Source organism: Polypterus senegalus, chromosome 15 (genome assembly GCF_016835505.1).
Source record: "Polypterus senegalus isolate Bchr_013 chromosome 15, ASM1683550v1, whole genome shotgun sequence".
In the NCBI taxonomy this organism is placed as follows: domain Eukaryota; kingdom Metazoa; phylum Chordata; class Cladistia; order Polypteriformes; family Polypteridae; genus Polypterus; species Polypterus senegalus.
In genome coordinates this window covers 75,743,076-75,756,692 of record NC_053168.1, presented here as the reverse complement: position 1 = coordinate 75,756,692, position 13,617 = coordinate 75,743,076, and the positions used below count along the sequence as shown (strand labels likewise).

General features: G+C 38.5%; 1 protein-coding gene across 1 annotated transcript in view; it reads right to left on the bottom strand.

Annotated features, from left to right (window-relative positions):
• Positions 1-13,617, bottom strand: part of hepacam2 (HEPACAM family member 2) — a 102,102-nt gene that overhangs the window by 44,054 nt on the left and 44,431 nt on the right. Inside the window, exon 3 of the mRNA XM_039737373.1 lies at positions 8,815-9,099. Coding sequence (XP_039593307.1) covers positions 8,815-9,099 — 285 coding nt within the window. The remainder of the gene's footprint in view (positions 1-8,814; positions 9,100-13,617) is intronic.

Below are 13,617 nucleotides of genomic sequence, written 5' to 3'. Positions count from 1 at the left end.
GCAATACGCAATGAGTGAATTTAGTTTGCGTTTTACTTTTAAAGAAAAAAAAAAGAGAGAGATAGTTTTTCATGTGGACCAAGCAGGAAATCAGTTGTGACTTGTGCTTCTCCCTCAATGATGACCAAAAATTCACATGAACACAATTAAATGGAAGCAGTGGCATAGCTAGCTTGATGAAGGCCTCTGTGCAGCGCCCTGAGGTGGGTCCTTCCTGTCTAGCATAACTGTTAGTAATTTATTCACAACTGTCCTAGGGCCGGCTGGGCAGTGGCGTGCACAACCGCGTCACTATCTGATCACACACTGGTGACAAACAAACTGGCTCTCTAAATGGAATTTGTAATAACTTTTTAATCACTTTATTACAACAGCTGTAAGTTAGCAAAAATATAATAAATTATGAAAATGGAATGTAGGAGGTGTGGGTAGTAATAGTAGTACATAAATATATGTAAGACGTGGACCCACTTATTTTTCCAAGACAACTTTGTGAAGGAAGATGATTAAAATGTAATGTAAGCTAGAAAGTAGAAACTGTTCTGTGCTGTAAAATGAAGCAATTTCAGTTTGTAACAAATTAAAACAACAACACCAGCTGACAGGATACTACTAAACAATTTACCTGTTTTGCACAAGTTCTGAGAAAATGGACATCATAAATTGAGGTGTCAATGGTTCCAAGAAATTTGCTTTGTTGGTAGGAAATTGCGTTGTCATATATATTGTTTTTTTGTCCATTTTTAACGGTTTTAGCAGATAGCACCTGATCTGAAACACTTGTATCTCTACTTTTGGACTCGGTTGTTGCAACCATTTCACTCAATGCACTGTCTGCATAATCTGCTTGTGGCCGTTGCGACAATTTACCAGCATCAGCATTCTCATTTACTACCGCTGGTCCTTGCTCAGTTTTGAGAAAGGTGGAAATCTTGGTAAGGTTAGCGTTTTTCCTGTTGCAGGTGTGCCTTACGTTTAGGAGCACCACTATTATAATGTTTGCTGGATGCACTGCTACTGGCTGACATGGTGTCATATGACGAGAGCATAAAAAGTGTTAAATTGTTCAAATGTTCAGCGTTTGCCGACTAATGGGGAACATAACTTAACAACAGAATTGCTATGATTTACCGTTTACGGGTTTGAACTTTGAAAACTGTTGACATCAAATCAAAGTACAAATGTAACAATCATTTACAATAATAATGTATATTTACATTATTCATGTGACGTCCTTCAAAACTTCTTTCATTCATGTCTAGTAGGGCATACCAAAGGTCGCCAAATTTAGGAATATGCACTTCTCTGTAAGGCAGACTAGGTTGTGTTGTGCCTCTGATTAGGCTCCGAACTCTCGAAGTCTAAATTCATGTAAACTGTAGGCCTGCCGAATACGTAATATTATCATGAATTGAACTGGACTTGCCTGGTGATGGTGCAAACATGTCACTGAAACTGTGAAGTATTAACGCAATGAACTGTGCAAGTGATTTAAGTTATTCAAGCTCGTAGGCCCTTGTGCTTTGCACATTCTGCACAATCCATTGCTACGCCACAGAGTGGAAAGGTGAGACATCCAAAGTGGAAACTCCAAAACATCTCATAGCTCATGATTGACGCATTTTACATCAGGAAACAGGAACATGATGTCCAGAGGTTAGTCACTTCGCTTATTGATGTTTAGCTTTAAATAACAACAAATATGAAGACATTTTGAGCTACTGAGAGAAATTACACTAAAAAATTGTGCTAAAAGAGTGAGGCACAGATATAGGCTTTAATGTTGAATGGGTTCTAATTTGGTGTTGCGCAGGAGCGGTCTAGCTATAGGGTACTAAACTATCATTTTTTTGTACAATCAACAGAAATAATAACATTTGCAGGCATTATAACAGGGCCCTAGATCGAGTTGTAATGTTCGAAGATTGAGAGTATGAAGAAGCTAAAGAATTTTATTTTTGTTGTTCCAGCTGCTGCCTTTCTATACTTTTCTTAATCCATTGTTCACATTAGTTGATATTTATTGATCTTTTATAGAGTAGTTTAATGATAAGAACAATGGGTTTTTATTGTTTAATAATTTTTACTTTGAATATAAGTTTAATGTTTCCTAATGGCAGTGTTAAAAACAGATGTTTTAAGGTTAAATAGACATGCTCAATAATTATTGTGCCGGAGAGTAATGAAATGTTGCATATTGATTAGCACAGACAAGTTAAAATTTCACTGTACTCTGCACATGTAACAGTAATGACCTAAGTATATAATGTAGACTAACACTTATAATATGTGGCATTAATTTTACATTTTTAGTAGCCATCTCATGATTTCATTGGGTAGGGTTCAAAGTTTCATTCTGTAATTGGTGAATATCATTCTCTCATGTTACTCTTTTGGGGTGGCACAGCGAGATCAGGGTTTACATCCTGGGTCCTCCCTGCGTGGAGTTTGCATGTTCTCCCCATGTATGTGTGGGTTTCACTGGGTGCTCTGATTCCTCTAGAGACATGCATGTTGGGTGAATTGGTGACACTAAATTGTCCTTAGTGTGTGTTTGGGGTGTGCGTGCACGCGTGTGTGCGTGTGTTCATAATATGTAATATTATCTCAATCCTGTAATGGACTGAGAACCCCTGTCCCCTGTCCCAGTCCAGTTTGTTCCTGCCTTGCACCGCATGCTAGTTGGGACAGGCTCCAATACCTGACGTGACCCTGGTCTGGATTAGGCTGGTTAGAAAATGACATGACTTGAGAAATTATTTCTTTTTGTAGAAGTAAACAAACAATAACAACATGCGTAATGTACAGTCCTGTGCCAAAAGGCATCGCAAAAGTGTTGGCACAGGCAAAAGCTGCAGTGTGCAATCCATAAACAGCAAACACCACATAGTCTGAAACACACCATGTAATTCTGCTGCATGCTAACACATCCATGATTGGCCACAGCTTTATTTAAAGTTAGAAATCATTTTTATTTTATTCATTTGCTTTCTGCAGCCATACAGAGTAGATGTCCACAATAATATTAGGAAGTGTGTAAAGCTTTTTCCACATTTAATATTTTAAACAATTTATTTAGTCTCACTGCTAAAACTTGCAGCCAGTATATGCATCTATAGGGCAGCATATTTCGTTTGCTTTTGTAGTCTGTTTTTGGCATGAAATTCTGAAGTATAATTAAAAAAAAAGATTTTGGTTCCTGATTTTTTTCATATCTTGGATATTTTTAGAACATTAGAACAATCTAGATGAGAACAGGCCATTCAGCCCAACAAAGCTCACCAGTCCTATCCACTTAATTCTTCCAATATAACATCAACTGAGGATTGAAAGTCCCTAAAGTCCAATTGTCTACCGCACTACTTGGTAGCTTATTCCAAATGTTTGTGGTTTTCTGTGTGAAGAAAAATCTCCTAATGTTTGTATGAAATGTACCCTTAACAAGTTTCCAACTTTGTTCTTGATGAACCCATTTTAAAATAACAGTCTCTATCCACTGCTCTAATTCCCTTCATAATTTAATCTTCTTTTGTTTAAACTGTATAGGCTCAGCTCTTTTAATCTTTCCTCATAATTCAACCCCTGTAGCCCTGGAATCAGCCTAGTCGCTCTTCTCTGGACCTTTTCTAGCACTGCTATTTTCCTTTTTGTAGCCTGGAGACCAAAACTGTACACAGTATTCCAGATGAGGCCTCACCAGTGCATTATAAAGGTTGAGCATAACCTCCTTGGACTTGTACTCCACACATCGTGCTGTATAACCTAACATTCTGTTAGCCTTCTTAATGGCTTCTGAACACTGTCGGGAAGTCGATAGCTTAGAGTCCACTATGACTCCTAAATCCTTCTCATAAGGTGTACTCTCGATTTTCGGCTACTGATAGGTACCCTTTATCATCACTGATACCCTCAAGCCCCCTCTCTATATGTGAACCTTCGTATCTGCAGTTCCTTCCTGTGTTTTGTTTCCCCATGGTACTCGTTGTACCTTTGGAGAACAAAAGTAGGATGTGCAGCGACATGAGCTTTTATGCTTTATACAGACATCAGGTGAATTCATTCTAACTAGATTAAGTCCAGAACTCTTATTTATGACTGAAAGAGCTGAATCTTACCAGGCTATTTTAAATAAAACCTCACAGTTTCTAGTTTAGGGAATGGAATAAAAGAAGTTGATAAGAGATATTAATGTGAAATAGGTACTGCAAGCAGAAGCGGCATTGAAATTAATGAAGCAAACATTTTCAGAAAGACAATTGTAAATAATTTATAAAGTCCAAGGGTGGCATGGTGGCGCAGTGGGTACCGCTGCTGCCTCGCAGTAAGGAGACCTGGGTTCGCTTCCCGGGTCCTCCCTGCGTGGAGTTTGCATGTTCTCCCTGTGTTTGGGCAGGTTTGCCCGGGGTTTGTTTCCTACCTTGCGCCCTGGGATTGGCTACAGCAGACCCCCGTGGCCCTATAGTTAGGATATAGCAGGTTGGATAATGGATGGATATAAAATCCAATATCCTAAGAGTGTTCATGGGGGAGATTGTGATATTTATAACGTATGTTGTAACATGATAATTTTTTAGAAAGGCTAATTGAATGGTAGTTGTCATACATGTATTCAAATGAGTGGTTTTTGTTTTATGTTTTTATTGGATAACTCATTACAAGTTATTTATTATTCTTCAAGGAATTACATTGTATTTTGTTTGCATAGTGCTTTAGACATTCATCATCAATAGTGGCAAGAACATTCTCATTGTTTTGTTGAAAATACAGTTAGATCAAATGGAAAATAGCACACTGCTAAACAACATTGATAGACTTTAGATATACTGTACAGCATATCTGCAGCCTACCATGTCCTTAACTATCTATCTATTAACTATCTGTCCTAGATCGATCTATCTATCTATCTATCTATCTATCTATCTATCTATCTATCTATCTATCTATCTATCTATCTATCTATCTATCTATCTATTTAATTTTTTAATACTGTGTGTCTAAGACTAAAAGTTAGGGCTTACAAGAAAGTTTGCTATGGCTCCAGCGTTTTAGAATTGAAAGTTGGCTAATGTGTATCATGTGTTATTCATACTTTACCTCCAGCTGTTAGAATTTCAAAATCCTCCTTGTTGCATGCGATTGTCCCTGAGGGTTGAGCAAGTACATCATTTGATAAAATGTATAGTTTGTGGTGTGTATAGTGCTTTAGGCATTCATCATCACTAGTGATATGAACGTTCTTATTTTTTGTTACAGTTTTTTAAAGAGAACTTTGAAAATGAAGTTTGATCAAATGGAAGATAGCACACTGCAAAATAATTTTGATAGACTTTAGATATACAGCACATCAGCAGCCTACAATGTCTTTAACTTCCATAAAAACGTAGGCATTTACCAAATAAGTACAAAAATAAAAATATCACGTAAGAGCAACATCAACAGTCTATCTATCTATCTATCTATCTATCTATCTATCTATCTATCTATCTATCTATCTATCTATCTATCTATGTTTGTTATACAGTGTCCAGTGCTATTATATTTTTATCATGAAAGTGTACTCTGCAAAATAAACAGAGTAGATATGCACTCATCAAGAAAACTCTCTAAAATAACCAGGGTGTTAACATGCAAATCAAGTTTTCATGCAAATACAAAAACTTGTTTGACTTTCTTTTTGCTTTGTATGTCAAGACAACAATGTTTGTTTGACTCATACTTAAAAACAATTCTATACTCAAAGTATTGTTAACTCTAGGCAGTTCCCATTTTCACATTTAATTTCAAGTCTCTGAATGCACAATGTATTGTACAGAGCAAAATGTACTGAGTTCCGGAAAGGTTCTAAAGTGTAATGTAACGTTCTTTTCAAACAATTAACAAAACATCATAAACAGTTTACCTGTCATAACAATTCACTGCATTTAGTAAACAGCAGAAATACTCTAAACGCAATAAAGTTATAAGAAAAAAGAATTGTTGAAAATATTACATCAGTGTTTTGGTGTGAAAACAAAAAACATTATTGTTTTGTAAATCAGCCTTCAGAAGGGTCGGAGATTTGTTGTGACTCTACAAAATATTTTAAGCATGGCAAACCCTGCTAAAGTTTTATATTCTCCGTAGTTCACATCTGTTTTGTTTTTTGTTAATTGAAATCAAACTAGAAATAAGAATAGGAACAGTGAAACCCAGCATTTACCAAAATTACAATAAAAATAGGTGAAAAAAGAATATGTCAAACCCTGTGTCCATGACCACTTCAAACACACTACTCTTCCCTACCTTAGCCCTGTAAAAAGGGTCTCTAGAAGATGCAGAGTCATTGAAGCCTGTGAAAATCCAAGAGGGAAGTAGAACAGACAAGAAGAAGAAGAAGAAGAAGAGACAAAAAAGATCAGAGACTACAAAAAAAGATTAGAGACTGAGATTGAAATTGCTGCCAGCAAGCTCACAATTAGTTACACAGCAGACTGCTACTTGTCTATACTGCCTCAGGATGATCTTTGGATCTGTGCCTCAGAAAGCTCAAGAAAAGCTAAATTAGGCAAAGAGACTTTCCAGAAATTAAAGATGATAAAGAGAGAGAAAGAGCGAGAGAGAAAAAGAGAGTGAGAGAGAGAAATTAAGGAAGTATGTTGGTGATGTGCATCTACCAAGGCGTAAGTAAGAATTTCCCTGTATCTGTACAAATGTCAATACTACTGTGACTACGATGACAGCTGCTAAGGATTTCAAATATGAGGCCAGCACTAATTTAGTAGAAATCTTATTCAGAGACAAAAGTGCCAAAAAGAGCAAAGACGCGGAGAAAAAATAAATTTATGCAAGAGTAATATAAATGACAACAATCAAAGACAAATTGTTGAGAGAGATCAGATAAGAAAGTAAAAACTGGAGAAACATCCCAAGGCATGTAAAGTAAAGTGTCAGAGGTATTTAAGGAACAATGATAACAGTTGCTTAACCAAAGGATATCAGTCTGTTTTGACACTTTTTAAATTTGTTTCTGTTATTGTTATAAATGTTTATCATAGTTAATAATGTTTATCATTATGACAGTGATGCTATTGTCTTGCCATTTTGTGATTATGTTTTGGGACAATCATCACCATGTTGTTTGTGAATATGGGCTCTGTTTCTAGTCATGAGTGTGATGGTACGATGCTGACACTTACAAAGACAGCAGTGCTTGTTCTCTTGCATCCAAACTTTGGAAGGAATATCAAAATAATCAATAAATCTCTTGCGTGCTTTTGGTTACTTAGGGAAAGTTGCTTTAGACATGGAACTCGAGTTTGATTTCTGATTAGTAAATTAGGTCCTTAATATTTTATTATTGATAGGTTTTCTCAAGTTATTTTTGGCATAGAGCTCAGGCCGTTTACAGATAACAATTCATGGAAAGCTCGCCTAATATAATCTGCGTGCAACTAGCTCATTCGAGGTACTTATTTGCTCAAATTACCTCAATAGTCATAATAGTGACAGCTGGGTTCAATAACCAAATGTATTGGTTAAAGTACATAAAAAGTAAGGTATAGATAGTGCACACATTTTAAATGAATATGCTGATAGTTTAGGTTTTTAAGCAATGATGGAATGTTGTTAAAGATGGCTCTCTCTTAGATGGTGAGAGAACAAGACTTAAAGTAGTGATAAGGGCATAGAAAACACCTTATACAGGATAGGAGGGAGATGAATCTGTTAAAAAAGTGGAAGATGTCATGTACATATAGAGAAATTTTATGATAGGAGTCTTAAGAAGCAAAAGGAGTAATCAAGATTGCAAAAAGCAATGGCAAGGGACTCAAAGGATAGGTTAAAAAGTAGGGGTGATAGGGAACAGTCTTTTCTATCACTTTTAGGATTCTGAAAGGTTTGTGAGGTAACCAAGTTGGAGAGAATTTCTGGAACACGTTATGAAGTATAGTATCTTAATATTATGCTATTTTAACAATTCTTACTCTATACCAAGTTAATAAAAGATCACGATGACAATAAGAGGGTGGCGCAGTGGTAGCGCTGCTGCCTTGCAGTTAGGAGACCTGGGTTCACTTCCCGGGTCCTCCCTGCGTGGAGTTTGTATGTTCTCCCCGTGTCTGCATGGGTTTCCTCCCACACTCCAAAGACATGCAGGTTAGGTGGATTGGCGATTCTAAATTGGCCTGTTTGTTTGTGTCCTGCAGTGGGTTGGCACCCTGCCCAGGATTGGTTCCTGCCTTGTGCCCTGTGTTGGCTGGGATTGGCTCCAGCAGACCCCTGTGTTCAGATTCAGCGGGTTGGAAAATGGATGGATGACAATAAGATGGTGTCTATATGTTTGCAAATGCATCCAGCCATCCATTTCCCAACCCGCTGAATCTAAACACAGGGTCACGGGGTTCTGCTGGAGCCAATCCCAGCCAACACAGGGCACAAGGCAGGAACCAATCCTGGGCAGGGTGCCAACCCTGCAGGACACACACAAACAAACCAAGCACACACTAGGGCCAATTTAGATACGCCAGTCCAACTAACCTGCATGTCTTTGGACTGTGGGAGGAAACCGGAGCACCCGGAGGAAACCCACGCAGACACAGGGAGAACATGCAAACTCCACACAAGGAGGACCAGGGAAGCAAACCTGGGTCTCCTTACTGTGAGGCAGCAGTGCTACCACTGCGCCACCGTGCTGCCCTTTCAAATGCGATATATTTAAAATAGAAAACATGTTCAATGAAGTATAAAATCATTAAATTTATATAAAGATAAATTTTTACTATTCAGTACTAAAGAAGTAGATAGTGACAACTGTAAAGTATTTTATATACTCACAGAAAACATTAACTGCAGTTGGATCGCTTTGGTTTTGGCTGATCGCGTTCTTCACCATACAAATGTAGTTACCAATGTCTTCTTTTTTAACAGGAGATATATAAAGCACACTATTATTTTCATAAAAGTTGTGGCGATGATTTCCTTGAAGAACTCTCCCATCATGTAGCCATTGATACTCTATATTTGTCCCAAACTCAACAGAGCAGCGTAATGTTACATTATGTAGGTCCTCGACTATTTCAGACATTGGTATAATTTGAATAACTGGTTTCGATGCAGGCACTGAAATAAAAAGCAAAGAACATGCCAAAAATTAGTACTTCAGACAATTTCATTCATTTCATTTATTCATTTCATTTTTCACTTTCCCTAACAACTGTATTCTTTAGTTCTTTCAATAGTAATAGTGCATAACTTGCACTTTTTTAGGTTTTCTTGATTTTCTACTTTATAAGTTTGCCGGTTTCAAGTTACTTTTACATCAAACTACATTTCCTATATTCTGACTTGCCTTTTCAGTGTTGTCTTTGTTAATTTCATGCATCTTTACGATATTAGAATTGTTTTTTTTATAATTTTAAGTCATATTTTTATTGCTTTGTACAAAATGCTAATATTGCTCAGTAAAAATTGACGAGAATGCAATCCACAACACAAAAATAATTAATGTTAACGCATACCTGCAGTGTGAATCAGTGCTTAGCGGCGCCATCTAAAAACATTATTGTAAGAATGTCATGCCCAGTGGGCGGCACGGTGGCGCAGTGGTAGCGCTGCTGCCTCGCAGTTAGGAGACCCGGGTTCGCTTACTGGGTCCTCCCTGCGTGGAGTTTGCATGTTCTCCCCGTGTCTGCGTGGGTTTCCTCCGGGCGCTCCGGTTTCCTCCCACAATCCAAAGACGTGCAGGTTAGGTGGATTGGCAATTCTAAATTGGCCCTAGTGTGTGCTTGGTGTGTGGGTGTGTGTTTGTGTATGTCCTGCGGTAGGTTGGCACCCTGCCCAGGATTGGTTCCTGCCTTGTGCCCTGTGTTGGCTGGGATTGGCTCCAGCAGACCCCCCGTGACCCTGTATTAGAAAATGGATGGCTGGATGTCATGCCCAGTGGTTGTCTGTGGAGTCTTGCTTCAGCCACTTTAGTTTCTTCCCTTTCCTATAGATGTGAATGTTAAGTTAAGCGGCACCTCTAATTTGATAGAGGGAGTATGCGTGAACTGGAACTGTGATGGACTGGAACCCTTTTCAAAGCTACTTAGTGCCATGTACCTAATTCTGCTGGCATAGGCTCCAGTCTGCCATGAACCTAATTTTGTTTGAGCAAGTTATGTATGCTTATTGCTTCAATATGTTTGCATATTTACACATTATTATATTTAAATATTAAACTAAATAATCAGTTCTGTCATATGTGAAGTCTCATTTGATTGACTTTAGTTCACATGCTGTGCATGTGTTAGTATCTAGTGGGCATGAGATAGCATCTGGTATGTACGCAATAGTATTTGTTACATAACAGATTTTTTCCCAGGAAAATAATTACTGTTTATACTCGAGTTTAAGTACTCCTGCGTATAAGTTAGGGCTTATTTTTACTGTATAATTTCTTGTATTTTATAATGTCAGTCATCTAAGTTGAATGCGGAAAACTAACCCTATTGGCCCAAGAGATTATGATATGCTAATGCCCACCTGAGAAAGTAACCACGGAGCACACTGCCTTTGTTTTTCTATGTATTGTGCCTACGTGTCCACACGGTAATACACAAACTATTCCGAAGCGACGTTTGCACTGATTTGTGTTTTTTGTGTCTCACACCCTCATACACCTTTATCGTAAGAGCATCCCTTATCTACAATGGAATGTTCAATCAGAAGAAAATATGAAGTTGGTTTTAAATTAAAAGTCATTGAAGTGGCAAAAGAAATTGGTAACTGCGCTGCTGCAACAAAATTCGATATGTGTGAGAAACTGGTGCGAGATTGGAGGAGGGAAGAAGATGTAAAAAAATTTAAGTGTTGTATTTTTGAATGGGCGTATAAGTCGGGGTCTGATTTTATGATCGATTTTTCAGGTTTCAAGACCCGACTTATATGCGAGTATATACGGTACATCATCCCCTCGTAAGTTCCATAGTTCCATATAAGTGCAACAGGTAAAGGGCATTATTGGATACAAGTAAACCTAATAGTAGACAAGTTTAATTGAGACACACTATGTGAATGCTAGTTTTACATCAGTTTAATTCTGCAGTTATTTTGTATCTTAGTTTTGTTTTTTGATATGCTGATTTTTTTGATTGTTATTTTCTTGATGTCACTTCTTCACCATTTTGGGTTGCTAATGATGATGTCTCAGTGCGATGATGTCTCGGCAATTCTGTCTCTTATCCACTGATTGATTCCAACCACATTGAACACATAGCCTGCATTTTTATTTTTCAGTTCAGGGAGAACAAGACACATAGGGGGAAACATGTTTATAGTTATATGAAACATGTTTTCTGAAAGATATTTTAATGAATCAATTTATTAAATACACCTGTATGTACACTATTTAGGGCAGCACAGGTTAAAAAAACACTAATGGAGCACTTGCCGTGAGCAATATGCCAAGCCACTCAATGTTGCATAATGAAGTCTTATGGAAATTTGGGATTACTATATTAAAAAAAACATTTGGAAAAACAAATTCAATTTCTCAGAGTGAGGGTTCAAATCAGGACAAAGACGCTGTGAGACAGCAGTATGCCGGTACTCTCACTAAAGTAAAACGTCATATGTGTTGTGGCGAGGGGCTGGGGCTGCTACCCAGCCGGGACGCCCAGGAGGACCGGGAGGTGGCATGTACGTCCTCCCGGCCACAAGGGGGCAACCGCCCTGGATCATGGGAGAAGAGCAAGGAGGCTCAAGCCATCTGGAGCCCGTGGCCACCATCAGGGGGCGCCCCGAATCTCAGTGGGCCCGGGAACTATCTACTTCCGCCACACCCGCAAAGATGGAGGAGGATCCCTCCAGGTGTTTCCGAGTGCTCTCCCGACACTTCCGCCACACCAGGAAGTGTCGTCAGAGGGAGAACCTGGAGCACATCCGGGTGAGAATAAAAGGGCCCACCTTCCTATAGTCTGGGAGCTGGAGTCGGGAGTGGGAGCAGGACGAGGCTCCTGTGGAGGGAGGAAAGGCGGTCCACGGACATTAAAGGGTGAAGCCCGAAGGAAAGGTGATTGGGGCGAGGAGCCCAGTGTGTTGTGTACAGGACTATTGAAAATAAACCTACTTTTGTATAAAGATGCGGTGCCTGTCTTATGGTGTTCGGGCATGTCTCACAGTGTATATTTTATGTTTAAATCCAAGCATGCTGTGTTTGTGGCAGTAAAACTTATGCTGTACATAGTAGTCAAAGCGTTTGATCAAAGGACAGGAGCCAACAACCATCAGTCCATTGTAAGGAAACATACACACACACATCCATATTCACGTAGATTTGGCCAATTTATGGTTGTTCCTGTAAGATGTTTACTGTACATGTGACAATGTTCCATGTTTATAGGACCAGAGTTTATTTCACTGTTTTGGGCACAAGGTAGAAAACAGGTCAGGGTGTGAAAGCAGGGCACCCCGTGGCACATTCACATAACACCCACGCTCACGTAGGGCCAATTGGGAATCATCAGTAAACTTAACATACATGGTTTCGGCATTGCAGATGAACATATGGAATTTGAAACCTGCAATTTGTTTAAAATGTTGCTTTTGAAGCTAACCGTGCAGGGTGGTAGAGGATTCAGCAAGCAGAAAGTGCAGGAAAGATTGCCTGAAGGTTTAATTAAGAATAATGCAGCTCTGCAGTCTAAAAGGAAGGGACCTGAATTAAAGGACAAGTGCTCAGGTTTTCCGCTCATACACATAAATTCACCTTTCATCAATACAAAAAAGGAAATCACTCCATTAGCACAACAGCACATTAATATACCAATGTAACCGCCTTGTTTCTAGGTGAAAAATATTCTGAGTAAGAACAATGTTTTTTTTTTTAAATCAGTTTCATAAACTGAGCATATTACTGGAAAATCAAGATCATGTGATTAAAAGCCTTCTTCTGCTTGTTCTCCTAGCCTAATACTTCCCATTGCTGATGACAATGAGCTTATTTATAACAACATGCTGAGCAATCTGACAGCCCCAGACAGAGCCATCTTAACACCATCCTAGGCCTCCAGGCAAAGTTTTCATAGCCAAACAGAAACATATATAGGCATCAGAAACATCGTGGGCCCCCAGCCAGTGCCCATACGTGGCACCAGACCCAGGAAGAAAAAAAGATATGCAGTTTTTTAATAGAAATACGTATATAAAAAACATTGGGGTCTCAAAATGCTTCATTATTAACAGTATAACAGTTTTCCCATTTTTTCACTCATGGTCACATGACAAAGATAAGATTTTTTAGAAAGTACGATTAGCAAAAAATGACAGGATCAAACCTTTTTCAGAAAGAATTTACATGGCTCTTGTAACAACTATATTTGCATCCAAACCACCCACATTGCTCTCATCAGTCCCGTCTCTTGTTTCTATGTACAGAATACTGGCTCAGATAAATGTGCCCAAACCAACAGCTCTGATCTTTCATTTTTTGATTCTTGAGGTGACAAGTTTGCACACATCCTGCACTGAAATGGTGTAGTGTAGAGCAGCAGCCAACATCTTTTAGTTTGCATTTGTCTGCCAAAGTTACTTTATTCATTTTGTGCATATGGAGCACATTCGAGATAGACAGTCAAAAATACAAACAAACGATGTAAA